Source organism: Cavia porcellus, unplaced genomic scaffold (genome assembly GCF_034190915.1).
Source record: "Cavia porcellus strain 051 isolate PalLab524CR breed Dunkin Hartley unplaced genomic scaffold, mCavPor4.1 scaffold_31, whole genome shotgun sequence".
Taxonomy (NCBI): Eukaryota; Metazoa; Chordata; class Mammalia; order Rodentia; family Caviidae; genus Cavia; species Cavia porcellus.
In genome coordinates, this window is record NW_026947514.1 from 21792284 (window position 1) to 21813460 (window position 21177).

Sequence of the window (21177 nt, forward strand, 5' to 3'; positions counted from 1 at the left end):
TCAGTATGTATCCCATGCGAAATGTTAGAGAAGCAGGTGGGATGTAAAAAACGTTAAGTTTTTTTTCTTCCTTCAGAAATGAGAGGAACAAAAAAGATAGATTCCTGAAATTCTAGTTCTTTCCATCTGGATTGTTTTAGCCTTAAAACAATCTTGGAAACACCACAATGACAAAAATTTGTTGCATTTGTGACTCATATTCTATTTAACCTGTGCTTTTGGGTCAGTGGGGGATTTCTTTATGTAGGGTTTCCAAAGTTACCCACCTTGTCTTCTCCGTAAATATTTGTTATACCTTTTAATCCTAGGAAATTTAGGAAACCTTGTTTTCTCAGTTTTTTTTAAACGTTCTATTTAAAGAGTTTTAGATGAGTTGTTTTATCTCTCCATTCAATATTTCAAAAGTTATTATTTATTATCATCCTTGGATAAGATATCTAGAGTAGAAGTTTTTCAGGAATTTAGGTTGAGCTTTGACTATCAGACTATGCATTCCCAGTGGATGTGGATTTTCCTTGGCTTTAATCTTTGTTCCCTTGGTATTACTTGAATCTTCTCAGGTCTCTAGGTGTTGTATAGTTTTGACCATTACTGTCAGTAGTTAGCATGTTTTTTATTTAAAATAGCTCTTTAGGTCTCAAAATGTGTTTTCTTGTCTGCTGTTTGCAGATTTCCTAATCATCCAGAGAGAGCATTTGGATGGCAGTAACCTCTAGTGAGAACTGACAGTCTAACATCTGTCTCAACAGTTTTCTAGATTTAGAAGTCTTTGAATGAAAGTCACATTCTGATAAAGTTGGGCAGTGTACATTGTTTCTTAACAGCTGGCTCTGACAGACTTCAGTTTCCTGTTTATTTCAGATCTGGGGTCTGAAAGAATGAATAGGTTTGTTCTTTTGTATGTGTTATTTTATGTCTTTGTCTGGGTGATACATCAATTAGACATTCAGTCTTATAGTAGACATTTTTTCCATGCTGTATCAATAGAAAGAGGGCATAGTCAGTGACAGATGTCGTTTAAAACCAGATGTTAGCACTGGGTTTTAAAACGTTTATGTTTGCTATTTTTATATTTCCCTACATAACTTGGTTCAAAATGTCTCTGATAATTTATTTTCTTGAGGAAGCCAGGCATTTTAAAATCTGTAGTCTATTTATATTTGGAACTTTTTTAAAAAAGAGTAACTCTCCCTTCATTATATTCTATAATTTAGTTAAAAGAAAGCTTGGAACAATCAATAGGCCAACTGCGGAGTCAACGTATATTGAGAAACTCAAGAGGGAGAAGTATGTCTGTTACCAGTCTAAGTACAAGTGACCCTGATGCTGGCATGATGGCAGGTAAACTGTTCACATGTTCTGAAAATACTGTTTGTAAAAGATTTTTGAAGTACATAGTGAATACCTTTAATCCATGGAAAAATGTATGTCTAGAATAGGTGTTAGAATATGTAGTTGTGAAGGATTTTATAGTGTGTATTTAGAAATTTATTACAGGGTCTTTGTTATTCCAAGTCTGTTAGTTTTAGTTTACTTTACCAGAGAAAACTTGAATTGTAATTGGTGCCAAAGAATCAAATGCACAAATAAGATCTACTATATTGTATGTGTTCTAGGTTAGTGATCTTGTCCTAGTGCCATAGTATTTCAAATGTCTGATCGTGTACTATTCTATGACACTTTTTAAGAACAGATGAATTTTAACCTCAGTGTGAAGCTATATTTTTTTTTTTTTTTTTGGTACCAGGGATCAAACTCAAGACCTTGTGCTTGCCAGGCAGGTGCTTATGCTGCTGTGTTAAATCTCCAGCCCACATGAAGCAAAATATTAATGGCTAGGTTAAAAGTTACAGAATTCCGAGTTTGCCTATAATTAATCTTACTTATTCCATCCTGTAGCACTGAGATTCATATTGGAATGGATGACTCTTTAGTAAGGAGAGTTGATTTAGACACCGAACATTAGTATCTTGTGTTGTTAATATTGCTGTTGATCATGATAATAATGATTAAAAGTTGGACACCATCATTTACTTTTTAAGTATTTAGTTGACTTCTGATTTCTTATACACTGTTCAGAATTTAAATTAATTTATTACATGCAACATTCTGACTCAGTATTAAATTATATTTTAGGAAAGAATAAGGTTTTTAAAAATAATTATTTTAATTTAAACTTTTTTTTTTTGAAAAACAAAACATTGAAATGTTTGGCATGTTCTGCTTCCAAATTAGTTGTGTTATTCTGTTTTGAGAGCTAGTTTAGAACCAATATGGTGGAATTTTATGGCTGCAGCAAGTTCAGTACTTAGGAAACATCTAAATTAAGGATATATGTGTATATCCCCATCTGGTGTACATGCACAAAGTAAAATTTTGGATGGTTTCTGTTCATGCGTAGTTTTAATTTCCTTCCTTACCTTTCAATTGCAGAAGGTCACCATTTTTCTCCAACTTCACCTCTCAAGAACTATGATCCACAAGGAAATAAAAGAATTAAATCCAGAACTGGTGTTCGGTTTAGTCGGGAGACTGAAGACATGACCCAGGTACTTGGTACCATTTTATTTCTTTACATTTCTATGTAGGTGACTAAAATTTGAACTTTGTTCCATATTTTAACCAAAAATTTTTTTGCAGTGACCTTGTAGATCTTCATTTTAAATCATGTAAATTACTTTACGTTTATGCTCTAAGGTTTCTCATATATTTATTTTGAGTTTTGTTATGGAGGCTTATATTTTGAAGTTTTAAAAATGAGTTTAGCTGGACATGTTTAATCCTTCCCTGTGCCGGTGGTTCACTCTTGTAAGCGCTGCTAAGTCAGCTACTTCCCATTTTGCTAAGTTTGAAAAGTCATGAACAGATTAGTCTTTGTGTAGTTGACAGATTGATTTTCCCACCATTAGTGTTTTTCTGATTGTTTTTGTTGGTTTGTTTTGTTTTTTGAGATACTCTATAACTATACAGTTGAGGTTGACCTTGTTGACTATGTAGCCCAGGTTGACCTCGAACTTACAGTGATCCTCCTGCATCAGCCTCTCAAGTACTGGAATTACAAGCATTAACCGCCATTCTTTACCTGTTTTTCTGATTGTTGAGTCATTGATGGAGCTACTTTCTATTGATTCCATACCTTTTTTTTTTGCTCACTGACGATTTCTGAATAATTAGTTAGATAGATGTATTTCTTTTTCTGCATCTGTGAAGTTCTTCGAAAAGCAGAAGTTTTTTTCTTTCATTGTCTTAGTGAATTAATTTAAAAGAGTTGGGGAAATTTCTGACTCAGATATCTGTTTTGGCAGTTTTAGGATTCAGTGCTACAGTTTTGTCTTAGGATACTCATCTCTTCCTTTCATTTGCTGTAGTATAACATGTAGGTAAAACAACCAAGTGAATTCAAAAGTGTTATTATCTTCATTATTTTGTGGATTTTATTGGAGACAAAATCTTGCTCTATATTCCAGGCTTTAACTAAGAGGGGACATTTAAAGTTGTTCAATGGATTGAGCTGAAAGGTCTTGAAAATCAGATAGTCATGTGAGGCAGGTAGAAATGAGTGAAACAGAAATGTGAAGGATGAGTCTTAGGATTCTGGTTTGTAAAAGTGGAGGTCTATTGTTTGTCCACTATACTCCCTGTACTTTCTTTTTATTATTATTTCTTATTTTAAGTCGATTTTCTTTTAAGTCTTTTTTTGGTAGCGTTACCCTTAGCTGCTTGACTGTGTGCATTGTTAATGCCCCAGTGAATTTGTAGCTGGTTTACATTTCTGTCTTCCATGTCAGATTGTGGGCCACTGTTTCCCAGCAGAACTGGTACCGATTGGTTGCTTAATGTGTATTTGTTTAAATGAATCATTTGTTCTTCAAATCTCTATAACTTAAGGGTCTATATTGAAATCACATTACACATATACATATATAGCACATATATTTACAGATAAAAGCATAATAATGGGATTGAACACCATGTGCCACCATCCAAAACAAGAAATGGAACATTTTGCCAACCTCAAGCCTCTTTTATGTTCTTTCTTTTCCCAAGGAGTGTGCACTTTTAGGACTTTTTTACACTTTCGTATGTCTTGTACAATTTTTAAAAAATTATTTTTACTACATCTTAATGTTACCTGCTTTTGAACTGTATATAAATGGAAAACTACTGAATATTTCTTGTATAATTTGCTGTGGTTTTGACATTTAGTCTTACATGTTCATGGTTATATGATATTCCACTAGAAGAATATACCAAAATTCTATGTATTCTATTCTTGATGGGCTTTTGAGTTGGGTCTAGTGCTGCCATTTTGAACAGTGCTCCTTTATATTGTCTTCTATTTGGTTTTTATGGGATGTGGGTGGGAGCTTTCTGCCCTGGGGGATTGGCAAATAGGGCCCGCAAAATGAAATCTCACCATAACGTAGCCGTGCTTATCTATCTATGATTAGTTTTGTGCGACAGTGACAGAGTTTAATGGTTGTGATGGGAGCAGAAGAAGTACGCTGAATCCATAAATAAGGAGTAGGATTGCTATACCGTGAAGGATGTAATAGTTATTCTTTATGTAGTTTTTCAAGTTGCTTTTCTTTGAAAACAAATTTTTTTCAGACTCGGCATTTATTTTGTGCTTATTAATGTCATTAGAGACTTTGGTTAGTGTGTGAAGACTAAGGATGTACTCTTGACCCTTCATGCATCTTTACGGAAGAATCTAACAGAAGCCTTAATGGAGACTGTGTTTGCCTTTGCCAGTTTCACGCTTTTCATCAGTCCCTCCGAGACCTCAGCAGTGAGCAAGTTCGCCTTGGCGAGGATTTCAACAGAGAGCTTTCCAGAAGGAGCCGGTAAAAGCAGGATATGATTTTCAGGGGAGGAAGGAACTATTAAAAGAATAAGTTAGTTTCTCTAATTGACATGTGTACATAGACTTTTAAAAACATACTGTTTTTTATTCAAACATTTAAAATTTTTTTAATAGAATAGTTTGACACCCTTGCAATTTATAATATTCAGTGTAAGACAAGTTAATTTTGTATTTTATTATTTTGTTTTATTTTATTTTTTGGTACTGGAATCAAACTTACGACTTCACATTTGCAAGGCAGGTACTTGTGCCACTGAGCTAAATTCCTGGCCTATTTCATATTTTAAAAACACTTGAATACAATGGAATGCTGACATTATGGAGAGACATGTTCTGAAATCTTAGCAAAGAGGCAGATTTGGAAATACAGTAGGGAGGCAGGGGTTGGGGAGACAGACCAGATAGACACAGTGTCAGAGAACAAGACCAAGACTGACTGGCTAACTTTTCAGCTTTGCAGAACAAAATATGTATGATGAATTTGTCAATAGATGTGAGCCTTTGTAGAATGTAATACCTTAGGTTTTGACCTAGTCTTTGAAAGCAAGTGGTCAATGTCAGCTTATCCTTTATAGTTTGGTCAATTCTGGGTAGTTCCTAAGAATAGTTGTGTAATTTAGAATTCCTCCCTGTATTTTCATTTTTATCGTTGACAATGGAAGTTTGTTTTATTTTGGAGTCCATAAACCCCAAAGATTTTTATGCCTTCTTAAGAGGTACAGGCTGTATACATTAATGAGTAGGGAATGACTGAGCGAATTAAAGCTCGTTTACCACGTTCACTTGCTAATTCCAGCTTCCTAAATCATATCATATACTGTGTCTATATTGCTGTAGCAAAGAGTCCAAACTCTGTTAAATTTATCAAGTATAGTTTGCATAACTTACCTGCTTTTAGAGGAGAAAGGCAGGAAATTTAGTAATAAACATTTGACTCTACTGTTATTAGTATTATTGATATTATTAGTTAACATTATTGAACACTTATTTCATGCTATGGAGATTTAAATTTAACTTTTGCAAGAACCCTGAGATAGAAGGAGAGATGAAATAAATCTATTTGCTGTAGATGGAACGAGGCAGATGTAGTGAAATCAAACTTCCCATCCAGGCAGTAAAGCCCTAATGTCTTTGCTTTTCTACCACTTATTGTATATTATGGTGCTAGATTATTTTCACAAGATGATATCAATAAAACATTTCAGTTGCTGAATTGTGAGCCATATCAATCTTTAAACTTGTAAGACTTAGTTAATTTAATACTTATTTTTTTACCAGTTGATGAAATTAACAAAAGGTACTAAAATTATAAGATAATGCATTCTTAATTTGAAGTGGTTTTATCATGCAGCTTTTAGACTCTTGATGGAAGGGTGTAAATTAAACTCTAGGAGCATGCATGGGTGATTTAGCTAAGTAAGTAGTCATTTGGATCTGCATTGTTGTCCTGGTATGCTTCAGATGTATAGATCTCGTCATAGTCTGTGAGACCCAGAGCCACAGGAAAAGCAGGGAAACTTTGTGTAACCCAAAATGCGAAGCAAGTTTCTAGTAAAACAAGGTGGTGTACTTTTGGGATGAGTAGGGTTTAGTTTTCTAGATGACCCTGAAAGGTTGGTATTCATGTTTAATTACTTAATGCTTTTTTTTTACAGTGGCTGCAGAAAGTATACTGAATTATAAAAGTATGCTGCAAAGCGTGCTTTTAGAAAGGATTAAATAAAATTTACTTTAGAACTTAACACATACTGAATGTCTTATAAAGAATTGATGTGAGGAGGGTGAGTTAGAAGCCTGTTGGATTAGCATGTGAGACTTGAAAGTGACTTAATGGGATATGACGAGAGCAGGGCTCCCAGTGTGTGTTTTAAGGTTTTTTTGAGCGAGTCAGGATTTGGTGACATATCGTGTGTGAGGGTGGCAGTGCTGGCTGGGGGAGCTGAGTTGCGGAAAATAAATTTGATCTTGGATATGTTAGGTTTGAGGTGCTGGTGAGACATCCAAATGGAGACATGGGCAGCTAGATGTTTGTTTTTGATCTTAAAGGAAAAGTCTCAGAGATACAAATTTTAAGAGTGATCAGTATGTAGAAGTGATATTTCAGACCATGAGAGTGGAGGCTATAAAAAGAAAACATGTAGAGAAAGCAGCTAGGACAAGGCTGAGTGCTAGGGAGTTCTAGCATTCAGCAATTTTATGTATGAGGAGAATCTGACTTGAGAAAGAGCAGCTAGTGGGATGTGGGAAATCCAGGAGGGCATGGAGTGCAAAAGTCAAGAGATAAAATAAGCATGTTTGCCAAGACTTACAGTTTAGAAGTTTACCTGTTAGGGTAACCTCTCTCTGAGGAAATTGCCTAAGGACATATAAGTAAAATAAGGTTGTAACCAAGAAAAGGGAAAGATATGTATTTATGAAATGGTAAAATTGTCCTAGGAAATTAGTGAAAGCAACCCCAGAATGACAGCCATATAGCCTGCCTGCAGGGTGTTCACCCTGAACTAGGGAGGAAAGTAAGTGTCCTTTGACAAGAATTTAGTCAAGGAGATTTATGTGGATTATTCATAGATGGATGATTCAATAAGTGGTAGGAAAACATCAGAGGACAGGATAAAGCGAAAAGATAATAAGAAACCAGAAAGAACAAAGGCATAAGAGCTATGGTATAAGCATGAAGCTAAAATGTGAGTATGACAGAATGAGCAAAAAGACCTAACTTTGACTATTACTGAGTAATTCATAAGGAATATAAATATTATGTAAGATTATATAAGTTACCAGTACTACTAAAGACAGCTATAGATTTATCCGGTATTGGACAGCAGTGTGAGCTAAGCACTTCAAAACAGTGAGTTAGTGGGAATGTTTAGAATTGAAATTGATAATGATAAAAAAATAAGAACAGAAAAGGTTGAGCAGTACATGGTTACCAGTGGGAAGTGGGTCCAGAGGTAAGGAAAAGGTTTTTCTTTCGCTTGTAAGTTTCCCTCTACTATGTAATTGTTTGTCATGTATATTATTAATTTGATGGGCTCATGAGGATAGAGTTAGACACAGGATGTGAGGTCAGGATCCTCTTACTGTAGCAGTGGTTCTGGGAGTCGAGTCTTCATGTCCATAGTATCAGGTGCATTTGTAGAAATGCACATGCTTGGGCCCTGTTCCAGATTTACTGGTTCAGAAGTTTGGGGTTTGGGGTCCAACCTGTTTTGACCAGCCCCACGGGTATTTTCTGTGTTTGCTATTTGAGGACTGCTGTAGCCTAATGTCATATAATACTTTTCAATTATTATATTGTAAGTTTGGCTAGTTCTTCATATTTTCTGTCGGATCCAACCTAAAACCTCTTTTCTTCTCTTCTCTTTTTCTTTTTGTTTCTTTCCCCTAGGTCAGATGCTGAAACAAAAAAGGCTTTGGAAGAATTGACTGAAAAACTTAATGAAGCCCAGAAACAAGAAGTGGTGAGGATCCTTTGTTTATTTTTCCTTTTTTTAAATGTTAATTAAGTTTATTGGTATATTTTAAATATACATAATGATCAATTTCATCATAGGGCCTTTGTTACCTGTACATGACTTACCTCAACTCCTTTTTTCCGATCTCTTTATTCTTCCTTCAACTTCTCTTCCCATCCTTATTTACAAAAACTGAGCTTCTGTTTGTTTTTTTCTTTTCTTAGTTTTTTCGCCTTCACTCCCCCCTCCCCCTTGTTTCTCTTTCTAATTGAACAGTTTCTTCCTATTTTATAATATCTAGTGGACGTTCTGGTCCATATTTACACCTTTGGTTTCTTACACCAGAGAAACAAAGCAATGTTTACTCCTTCATAAGCAGCTGGCTGATTTGGAGGAACACAGGCTGAGTTGATAGCAACCGAGGTACAAAAGCAACTTAATTCTTATATTGTTTCAAAAACATGTAAATATCTAACTATGTAAAAGCAGCTTTTTTGTGTGTTCTTGTTTTCGATTTCTTAGAGTTGTAGGAAGGTGAAGATATAATGCCAATTTCCATTGAGGTAGACAAAATCTTTGCAGAGTGTCACATAAGATATGATCAGGATAGAGGATATCTTAGCATTTTTTTCAGGTACACCAAGAGTGCTTTCAATTTAAGTTGTACTAATTAAAATATCTAAAACATCACATACTTTGATAAAAGGTCTTTTCTGAAAACATACTGATGCTCACACAATAATAAATTGCCATTTTCTGATTTACATACTTGTTAAACAGTTAAATGTGCATATTCAACTCTGAGGCTCCTTTTGTTCACTAAATGACACTGGCTCTTTTCATAAATTCTACAGTGGAACCTGTCACTTGACAGCAGAAACTGCTGAAGCTCTGCTGTATCTTTTTAATTTTTAAGAGTTGAAAGTATAATGCACATACAAAAGTGTGTGTATCAGTGTATAGCTCAGTGAGTTACATGAGGTGAATATGCCCATGTAACTAACCCCCTATATCTAGAAATACTGTCGTAGGCACCCAACAAACCTCTTTATTGCCCTTTTCAATCACTAATCATGCCTTTCTATAGATAATTGCTAGTTTAAATTTTCCTATTGTGAATTTTTTATATGAATGGAATCATACAGAACTTGTAGTAAATATGAGTGTATGTCTGACTTTTTTTTTTTTGCTAATTGTGCTCTTTATGGATATTGTTTTATGTTCTTTAGTTCTTTTTTATTGCTGTCTAGTACTCCACTGAATGGATATACTGCAGTATATTTTAACATTATAAAATATTTGAATTTTTTCAAATTTTGTTCTATTATGAAGAATATTGCAGTGACCAATGTTATTAAGTGTCTTAGTGCACGTGTGCATACATTTCTGTTGGTACATAAAATGGGATGCATTACTAGGTGCCTTCAAATTTAGCAGATACAAATAAATGTTTTTCCAATGTAATTGCACTAAGTTATACTCCTGCTAACAGTGTGTGAGAATTTGTGTTGCTTTTCATCCTTTCTAACACTTGCTGTTTTCAGTCTTTTTAGTAGCCATTATGATAGGCATTTGTAGGGTCATAGTTTGGTTTTGCATTTTCCTAATTCTTTTTTTTTGTTTGTTTTTGTTTTTTGGTACCCGGGACTGAACTCATGATCTTGTGCTTATCAGGCAAGCACTTCAGCCACTGAGCTAAATCCCTGGCCCTATTTTCCTAATTCTTGATGATAGTTATCATCTTTTTATACGTTTGTGGGCAGCTGAATATTTTATTTTGTAAAATAACAGTTTGCATTTTTTGCTTACTTTCCATTGCTTTGCTTGTGTTTTTATTTTGTGGGAAGATATTTATGTATTTTTATTTTTATTTATTTTTAAATTAATAACTTTAATGGTATATACTGGAAAATAAAATAACTATAAATGTTTAAAATATACCCAATGAGAGGTCATACAAAATCATGATCATACAGTTTTCTGTTTATAAAAATGCTAATTGATGCATACCTCAATTTACATTTTAAATGAACACCTTATCAGTATGTGCAGTACAAATATTGTCTTCCATTCTACAGGTTATTTCTTATAGGGCTGGACATAGAGCTTATTGGTATGGCTCCCACCAGCTTTGGGTTCCATCTTCAGTGTTATGAAAATACCAAACCCCTCAAAAACCTCTTTTAATGGATCATGTGTTGAATTTTAATCTTGTTTAGCTTTCTATCTTTGTGGTTTGTGTTCTGGTTAATGTTCTTTTAACTTGTTTAAAAAATTATATTGGTATAATTTTATAAGTTTTGACATGAGGTCTGATTGATAAATATGGTAAATATTTCAATAAAAAATTTTATTACAGCAAAAGGCACATTGCTATTAATCCCTCTCAAAATACTCACTCTTGCTTTGAACATACTTGTCCTAAAATTCATGTCACTTTTTGAAAGAGTTCTGGAAACCCTTTGTCATGAATATTGTTAGTTGCTGTGTGGTGGTTGCCTCTTTTGAACTACCAGAGTTGGTTCAAAGTGTTTATCTGTCGTGGTCCTTTTGACTTTGGGAAAGAACAAGAATTCACATAGTGCCAGGTCCAGTGAATAAGGTGATGAAGACACACTGTCATGTTTCTTGCGAGCCTTTATTATTTCTGTTGGATGGTACTCAGCAGCAGCATCTACCAGTTTTAATCACACTTGTAAAGTCAGGTGATTAATCACAGAACCTTTTCTTGGAAGACCTTTTACCCTGATCTTTCTTCTTTAACCTCGCAATCCTTTTGAAAGTACTGTTTATTTTCTCAGTGTCTCAGTTGCCTTTTCCAAATGGGTTGATATTTCAGGAGAGCTATTGCCGTAAGAGATGGACTGATTTCTCTGGGTTTCTTTCTTCTCTTGAATCTTGGTCTCATATAGTCTTATTTTTAGCTTTACAGTTCTTTAAAACATTTTAATGTATTATATTCTTTTTTAGCTTTCTAGTGGAAAAGTTCACTTGAGTAATCTGTCATTTTTTGGAAGTGAAAGTATCTATATGTGTAATTCCACTACGCTAGTGTTTCTAGAGTTTTTCAGCTATTCTACAGTGCTTCTTTCACTGCTGAGCAAATATAAACTTGAGAGCGTATTTGTAAAATATTCTGATCCAATCTTCGCTCTTCTGTTGATACCCTCATAGACCCAGGTGAGCAGTGGTCATACTGTTCTATGTCATGCTGTTTCCTGACATTGTTTAGATGGTTTGAATTTGAATACTAATTTTCATAGTGCAGCCTATTTTTGTTAAGTTTCTCCTTTTAACATGTGACAAGAGATACACATAGTGATCAGTTACTGTTTCATTTGAAATACTGTACATTTAAATAGCAATAAACATAACAACTATTATTTACATGTATTATAGAGTTTTATTGTGTTTTTCAGGTGTGCCCACTGAGTAAAAAAGAAGTTAGCTGAATTTAATAAAAGCTATAATTCTGTCTTGTCATCATTGCTGTGTATCAAGTATTACTCCACATCAAATAGAGTTAGGATCACAAAACTGACTGTCACACTCACTGCTGTTCAGTTCATTGATGTAAATGATGTCCACAGTTTACTAAGTATGTTCCTACCCACTGTGCCCAGTTCATCTGGACATAGCCATTGTCTAAATCTGGACACGTTCTCTGAATTAGTTCACATCTAATTGTGTACCTAGTTGAATTGTATGTCTCCCACATTCCATCATACTATGTTACAACTTTTTTTATACTTTATATGATTTGTTGTCAAAGAAAAGTTGTTTCATAAATAAGGATTGAGTAAAGACATCTCTAACTTCACTTGGGGATACATAGTCTTGACTCAAAACAGTTGTCAAATATAAAAGGAAAAAAAAACGGTATTGTTGAATTTTTAGGTCTTCTGAATGCCACATGATGTTTATACGAGGCTTATATAATATAGACTTTGTGACTGATTTATTCTAATTGAAGTCAACGTTTACATTTTATAACTGTTTGACATATTGTGTTGTATTTGTGAATTCTGATAACATTCTGTCAGTGATGCAGTTTTGTTTTTGAGTGTTGTTCTTTGAGTGTTAAACTTTCAGAGGCTGCAGCTGGTTCCTTCTTCCACTTTAAATATAATTATTGAAGTGATGCATATTCACTATGGAAAACTTTTAAGATATATAAAGTGAAAATAAACGACTATCCCTGTTTCCCACCAACTTTGCTTTGTACTGCTCTGCACTGTCAATCACATTTACTGTGTATTATTCTGAGGCTGCAGTTGTTTATCATGTATTTTCTCAGTAGCTAATATATATCTTGTAAGTTTATGGAACACATTTTTCTGTGACAGATAAAAAGTATTGGTTGCTGTCACACATGCCAAAATCTGATTTGCTAATCCTTTGTGAATCATAGATTTTTTTGGGTTTGTTTCAAACTGCCCATTGAAAGAGTGTAATTGTTTATAGCATGATGTTATGGTAAATATTGTCTGTCAACATTTAATTGTAGTGATAAATAATCAAAATTGCATAGGCTTGTATCACAGGGGAAATTTTGGTTCATTGGTTGTCTACATTTTACCCGGTTGAGTCTGATATGGATGCATTTTAAATTTAAATACTTATGAAGATGGTCAATTTTATTTTAGTTTTATATAGAAGGTGTCTATTAAAAGTAAAATATAAATGTAAACCCAGCTGTTTCAGAATAGTTAATTATTGATAAAATCTTAAGAATTTTGTCAATACCGCATTTGTTTGATGATCTATTTCCCCAAATGATTGTAATTATTATGTATCCCAACTCGTACCAATATTTTCATTTAATATAATATGAGTGTGTTAGGTAGATTATAACCACAACAGAATATATAAAACATTTACACTGTCAAATATTTTTGAAGATCTGAGGAAGTCAGAATCTTAAAATTCCACAAACAGAATGCCTTTCTTTTGTTCACCTCTTTTCATTAAATACTAACTTTAGAAGGCCTTCTACTTTTCATTCTTTTTATCTTGCTGTTTTATAACTCAATATATATAACTGAGACTTTTCAATGATTTAGCCGTGATTGTAATTAATAGGGAGACCTGATAAAAATGAACACTATTTGTAATATTCCCTTAGGTCTTAGAAAAATGAAATAGTATTAATAAATATTTTTTGTAAAATATTTATTACTTTGAATTGTATCATCACTGTTTTCCTTTTCGTTACACTATACTTTAAATATTTAAAATTTTTCTGCATCACTCCCCCCAGTCTATGTATGGCTCGTTATTTATGTTTTTTTCTGAAATATCACCACCTGGAGAGTGTTTTTTACCTCCTCTTCCTTTTTGGTTACACAGTTTGTAGCAGTTAACATATTAAATATGCTTCTACATACTTTGTTTTTATGAAACATTTTTGACATTTGAGATTGTTCCATATTAGTCTCTAAAGGGCCTTATATTCTTTAGTATTTAAAATATTCCATTGGATGAATGTCTCATGCTTTCTTCGACTACTCTTATATCCATGGGCATTTTGAATGGTTTTGGTCTTCTGCATTAGAGATCTTGTTCTTGCAGCATTTTGTATGTACGAAAGTAAGCTGGTGCTTTAAATTTCTACCAGTTACAGTATATGTGCTTTTGTAATATTTTAGGAATAGCTCAATTTTTTAAACTAGAATTTTCTTTTTTTTTCCTTTATTGTGGCATAATTGACATAGAATTCTATATATTATTATATATATCATAGGTTTTAATATCTGTATATTGGGAGATAATTAACATAATCAAACTTATTAACTATCACTTTGGTAGGTTTTTTAATGGTGAAACAGTCAAAATCTATGCTGTTAATAATTACAAAATTTGTGTAGTCTACTTTTTGGTGGAGACTTTAGGAGTTTTTATTTATAAACATGACAGCTGCAAAATGGAACAATATGTCTTTTTTCTAGTATGGATGTCTTTTCTTTTTTCTTGCCTACTTGTTTTGTTAGGATCCCTAGTACTATACTGAGTAGATATTTTACTCTACTGATTTTAAGGGAAGAGCTTTTTAAACTATTGAGTATGATGTCAGCTATGGGTTTGTCATATAGGGCTTTTATATCATGCCACATCTTGTATACCTAATTTTTGAAAGTTCTTGTCATGAAAGGATGTTAAATTATGTGAAATATTTTTTTCTGCATCTACAAATATAATTTATACCTAATTCTATTACTGTGGTATAATGCATTTGTTGATTTGCATCCTTGCATGATGGAGATAAATCTTAAGTAAACATAGTACAGTAGATGATCATTTTCATGTGCTGTTGACTTTGGCTTATTATTTTGTGGAGAATTTCTACATTCATATTCACCAGGGATATTGGCTTGTCATATTCCTTGTTATTAATAATTTGTTTTTCTTTGGTATCAGTTAATGATGGCTTCACAAAATGAGGTTTGATATATTCCCTCTTTCCCAGTTTTTTTGTAAGAGTTTTAGAAGCATTAGAATAAACTTTTTAAATGTTTGCTAGAATTTACCAATGAAGTCTTCAGATCTTGGACTTTTCTTTGTTAGTAAGTTTTTTGGTAACTGGTTAATTGTCCTTATTGTTCAGATTTTCTGTTTTTGCATAATTTGATTATGAAATGACAAATTTATCCATTTTCCCCAATTCAATTTTTTGGCATAGAATTGTTCATGATGTATTATATTTTCATAGCAGTATTTATAACATCTCCTGTTTTACTTCAGATTTTATTTGAATTTTCACTGTTTTTTTCTTACTTAGTCTAGTTAATGTTTTGTCATTTTTATCTTTTCAAAGGAACTCATAAATTCACTATCTTTTCTTTTGTTTTTCTAGTCTCTATTTCTACTCTGATGTGTATTGTATTTCCTTTTTATTCTGACCTTGGACTTAGTTCATTCTTTTTCTGATTGTTTGAGGAGTTCATCATGACCTGAAGATTAAAAAATTTTTTAAATAACATGTGGCACCCTAAAGAGTATCTCAAAACATGGCACCTTGCTTCATCAGAATAAGCAGTTAAAAAGCACAGTATCAAGAGAGAATGCCAGCAAGTTGGAAGTCAGTTTTTGAAATCTAATCATAGAAATGACATCCTGTTGTTTTTGCTGTATTTCTTTATTAGAAGCAGTTACATAGAACTAGCCTGTATTCAAGGATAGGGGAATATATAGGCACATAAATACCAGGACTTAGGCATGTTGAAACCAATGCCAAAAGCTACAAAATTAAGAATAGAAGTAGCATATGATCCAGTAGTTCTACTTCTAGTTGTATGTATATCTGAAGAGCGTGAAATCAGGATTTTGTTCATTGTAGTATTATTAGCAATAGTCAAGATTTGGGAATAATTTTTTTTTTTGTCTTTTTCATTTTTATCGGTACTGGGGATTGAACTCATGACCACCTGCTTGCAAGGCAGGTGCTTATGCTGCTGAGCTAAATCCCCAGCCCCCAAGATTTGGGAATAATTTTTTCACCAATAAACAGATAAAGAAGTAGAATGTGATTCAGCATTAAAGAAGAGAATCCTGCCATTTGCAACATGGTTGAACCTGGACGACATGTGTGCTAAGGAAAGTAAGCTAGGCACAGAAATAAAAATACAACACGATCTCACTTATACGTGAAGCCTAAAAGTCTTATTCATAGAAGCTGAGAGTGGAATGATGTTTGCTGAAGGTGGAGAGTGAGTGAAGGCAATGGAGAAATCTGTCAAGGGTGTGAAGTTTCAGTCACGTAGGGTAAATCTAGAGGTCTAATACACAGCACGAGGACTATTCTTAGCTAATACTGTGTTGTGTGCTTAAAGTTGCTGAGATCTTAAATAGACATTACAGTCAAAAAATGGTAACTAAGAGGTGATGGTATGTTTATTAGCTTCACTGTAATATGTATGTATGTATATATGCACATATATATGAAAATATCGAATTGTATTTCAATAAAGCTGTTATTTAAGAAAAAGCTAAAAAATACTCAGAAAGAATCCTTTGGATTATTAAATGTGTTAGCTAAGATGATAAAGTTTCTCTGATGTCTACATAATTTTTGGATTTTCTTCTCATTGTGTGGCACTTGAACTGCTTTAGTTGTTATAGGCTGCTAAACATAACTTTCATTTCATAAACATAGCTTTCATTTCTCAAATATACATGTCATTCAACTCCTTGAATTTAAATGGAAAAATAACTACTTATTCATTTTCATTCTTCAGTGGATACCAAGCTATTTGGAGGTAGATATAATAGGCACATGTTTAAATTATGTCTCTAAACCCTAAATAATATTGTGATTGGAAAAACCTCATGTAAGCTTCTTGAATGAATATGTGAAATTGGACCTAAAGATTACAAGACACTACTGGAAATGGGGACTTAATTTTATTACTAATATTTGTGTGGTCACTAATAATTTACTTATCTCAGTATTCTTTTTAGATTAAAAGGTTTGGGTAGAAACAATTCTTCTATCTGTTTTATTTTTCATAAGTGATACATGACTTTTGATTTAACAATTTTGTTTCAAAGGATTTTATCATGAGGTCACAAAAATGATTTTATATAGCTGTACATATAGTAGTAAAAATAAATGTTTTCTCACTTATCTTTAACAAGTTACACAAACTATGTCATTATTAAGGAAAAGGATGTGTATGATCTGTTGTGCAATATTGTTTATGATATGTGAACTCCAAAAATAATAAAATTTTGCATATAAATCCAGTGATTTTTAGGAAAAGTAATGAAGTACATGGGTATTTGTGTAATACGAGTATACATAAAACATTTTCTGGGAGTATACAAGGTAAATAATTTGTTTTTCTGAATGAATTATGTTAATAGATTATTTTTACTTTTAAATCATTCTGTATTTTCAAATTATACTTTATGGCAAAATTTACATATTTTCCATCTTAACCAATTTTAATTATGCAGTTCATAGTGTTATATGTATTCATGTTTTAATGTAGCTGGTGTCTAGAACTCTTCATTTTGCAGAACTGAACTTAAAAACAAGTTCTTGGAAACCACTTGGAAACTACTACTTTTTGGCTTCTAGTAATCAAACTCAATCTCGTGCATGCCAGGCAGGCGCGGTGCCACTGAGTTATATCCTCAGCCCTCTGCTTGATTTTTTATTTGTTTATTTTTATTTCAGCTTACTTAGTACATATATGTAGTCCCTGATGTTTGTATTCCATGTGGAAAGTTGGTTCATGTACATAGCACATCTTAATTGCTTTTTTCTCCCCTTTCCCTTCCCTGACACCATCTTTTTTTTTTTTTGTCTTTTTCCTTTTTATCGGTACCGGGGATCGAACTCACGACTGCCTGCTTGCAGGGCAGACGCTTATGCCGCTGAGCTAAATCTCCAGCCCCTAGATTTCTCATTAAGAGAAACAATGTGAGACTTCAGCTTGTGTGTCTAATTTAATTCACTTAATATGATGGTCTGATGGTGCATCTGTTTTTCTATTAATGACTCAAGTTTATCCTTCTTTGTGGCACAGTAATACCCCATTATATATAAGTACCACATTTTTTTTTTATCCATTCATCTGTTGATGGATATGTGGGCTGCTTTCAGGATTTAGCTATTACAAATTGTGCTGCTACAAATATGGATATGTATGTATCACTGTAATGTGATATCTTTACTCTTTTGGGAGTATATCTAGAAAAGGAATGGATAGGTGGAATGGAATTTGATGGAATTTGTAGTTTTAGTTTTTGAGGACTCCATAGTAATTTGTAAAAATGAATGCAGAACTTTAATATTATTTTCTATTATAGCATGTACTGTATTCATTTTGGATACAATGGTAATTTGTTGTGGTATTAGGGTTGATTACTAGGATGAGTTAGGAGCTTTTTGCTGAAGAGTAGAGTTTTTTTTGTACCAGGGATCGAACTCATGACCTTGCACTTGCCAGGGAGGCATTACTGCCACTGAGCTAAACCCCCAGCCCATGAGTAGAGTTTTTAGTGAAGTACTGTGACTGTCATAGCAGATATATCTAGTTCTTTTAAAGTTTTCTACCTGAAAAATTGTTGTTCACTAGAAATTAAATGCATAAGACTTATCAGTCTTAGTAAATTAAACTGCTAATTTTTGATAGCACTTTTGCTTCAGAATTGATTAAATAATTAAAATTGAATTTAGCTGTCCATGAAATTAATCTGCTGTAAGTGTGCAATCAGTGATTTTAGTAAATCTACTGAGTTGTATAACAATCACATCAACCCACTTTGGACATTCTCATCATTACAGTAAGGGTCCTCACTACCAGATCTTTCTTGTCTCTTTGTCTAACACAGATTTGGTGGCAAGAGATTTGTTTATAATGCTGGGTATGTTGGTGCACGGCTGTAATCCCAGGAGGATCCTCCTGAGGCAGAAGAATTGCTGCAAGTTTGAAGCCAGCCTGGGCTACATAGTGAATTCCAGGCCAGCCTGAACTATGTAGAATGACCCTGTCTCAAAAAGATTAAAAAAAAACGTTTATAGTAGAGCTGCATTTATTTCTTAATTTAAAACAACACGAAGTACCTTCTTTTCAGTGTAATCTCTTGCACCAAACATGCGCATTTTTGAATAGTGTAAATTTCATTTGGGGACCATGTTATGATACATATGAAATGTGTTAGAATTTGCATCACTTCTGGTAAATACAGTCGGTGTCAGGGAGAAAAATTTCTCGTTTCAAATGTATTTCAGCTTGAATTTATTTTTGATCTTTTATAGTTCACTTATTTTTAGTAGATTATCACTGAAAAGATTGACAAACCAGTGAAAAGCCCCTTTAATTTTTGCTGCATGTAAACATCGATACTTCCTGAGCAGGTCATACTAAGGATTAGTAATGAAAAAGAACTGAATGGGTAGAACAGTTTATCATTAATTGAATAATAAATACAGTTGTTGGCAACATTGATGTTTTTCTCTTGTATCACCAGGGGGCACTCTTTTCTAGTATATTAGTTTTAACTCTGCGCAATTGAATTATTGTATTACAGTTTTGGAAAACTTGTGGCTTATTATCGATTTCCAGGAATGGTTACTTAAAAGCAATGCTTACTTTATTTTGTGACTTTTATTTTTATGTCTGATATTTCATGATAGTGTCATTACAGAAAGCACTACAAATATGTGCAAATTAAAAACTTCAGGCAATAATGTATCTGAAATAAAATATTGCCCCAATTTAGTGTCTTACGAGTTTTATCATGTCCCTGTTTGTCTTTATTCGTATTGAGGTTTCAGATCGAGTGGAGCGGAGGCTACAGGAGATAGAGAGAGAGATGCGCACAGAAAGAGAGCTGGTGGAAAGACGTCAGGATCAATTGGGACTGATGTCATTAAAGCTGCAGGAGGTTTGTAAGAGGCGCTTTCTTGGGATATAAACTTTGCATTTGGATAGTTACCTAATTGTTGTTTAAACAGTTGTAATTCCTTAGTTGTTGCACCTGACAGTATAATTTAACCTATGAAAGAAATAGTAGAGAACATTGATTAAATTTATTGTATAGAATCAGACCTATGTCATTTCATACTTGCTATCTTTGTGACCGTTTCCAAGGTTTTAAAGTTGTTTAGGTCCTGGTTTCCTTCGTGGAAAATGGATATAATGTATATGTAATCAGATTAGTGCAAGCATAAATGAGTTAAAGCTAGTCATTCACTTAACATAATGTCTGATGTGCTCAGAGAACATTGAAAATAAAATTACTATGCTTAATTATTTTTGGGCATGCACTAGACTGACAGCAGGTGATGGGGGGGGTCATCAAACTATGACTTATAGGCACAATCTGACTCATTGTTTAGGTAACTATAACTTTACTGGAAAACAAACATTCTTTTCTATTTACATATCCCTGGATACTTTTATGATGCAGTGGGAGTGTCGAGTAGGTATGACAGGAAACGTGTGGCAAGTTAAATGTGTACTAACAGTCTGGCCCTGTGCAGAAAAATTGTTCCAACTCCTGAATTAGTTTATCATTAAACTCAAAATGGAGAATGTTACCCTTCAAATAAGTACTATTTTTTTCTTTTAAATTTCAGATTTATGATAAAGTTTAAAACTAGAACAATTTTGTTCTGAGACATTTTTGAGACAGTTGCAGATGTAAATATTTTACATTTAAGTAATATTGTCATATATATTTTCATTCCTACTCACAGTGTAATAATCAAAATTATGAAGTCAGCATCAGTATGATAGTATGATGTAATCTACACGTTATTCAAATTTTGTCAGTAATGTTCTTTTCTGGCCCAGTATAAACATCTGGATTTAGACATGGCATTTAACGATTTCTCTTTAGTCCCCTTTAACCTGGAACATATTTTTAGATGTCATTTGTGATGACTTTGCAGGGTCCTAGCAATTTATTTTGTAGAATATGTTTCATGTTGAGTTTTTTGATGTTTCCTTAGGACTAGATTTAGGTCAGAGACTTTTGGCAGGAGACCAAGATTACTGTTGCTCAGTCTTTTCTAAAGTATCATATCAGGAGTCATGTAATGCTGATTGTCACATTACTGATGAAAACTGAACATTGGTTATAGTGTTGGCGGCCAGGTTTCTCTACTATAAAATTACTATTCTTTAAAATTTTTGTTTTATGAGGAGATTCTTTGAAACTTGAAAATACTGTTTCTTTTTAAAAATCATACTGTTACATATTGCTTTTACTATGTTTTGATTCTGCCTGAAACAGTTATTACTGTAAGTGAAACCAAGTAGTGATTTTAAAAATACATTTTTTCTTCTACATTTATGGACTTACATTAAGGAAGAACTTTATATTGATGTAGACTCAGGCATT

General features: G+C 33.2%; 1 protein-coding gene across 7 annotated transcripts in view; it reads left to right on the forward strand.

Annotated features, from left to right (window-relative positions):
• Cep128 (centrosomal protein 128) overlaps nucleotides 1–21177 on the forward strand; it is a 422276-nt gene that overhangs the window by 27891 nt on the left and 373208 nt on the right. For 6 of the 7 annotated variants that reach the window (XM_063241248.1, XM_063241247.1, XM_063241250.1 and 3 more), the window contains exons 5-9: nucleotides 1215–1341; nucleotides 2434–2549; nucleotides 4756–4847; nucleotides 8256–8328; nucleotides 19600–19716. In XM_063241248.1, the coding sequence (XP_063097318.1) occupies nucleotides 1215–1341; nucleotides 2434–2549; nucleotides 4756–4847; nucleotides 8256–8328; nucleotides 19600–19716 (525 nt within the window). The remainder of the gene's footprint in view (nucleotides 1–1214; nucleotides 1342–2433; nucleotides 2550–4755; nucleotides 4848–8255; nucleotides 8329–19599; nucleotides 19717–21177) is intronic. The other variant, XM_063241249.1, reaches the window with a different exon arrangement.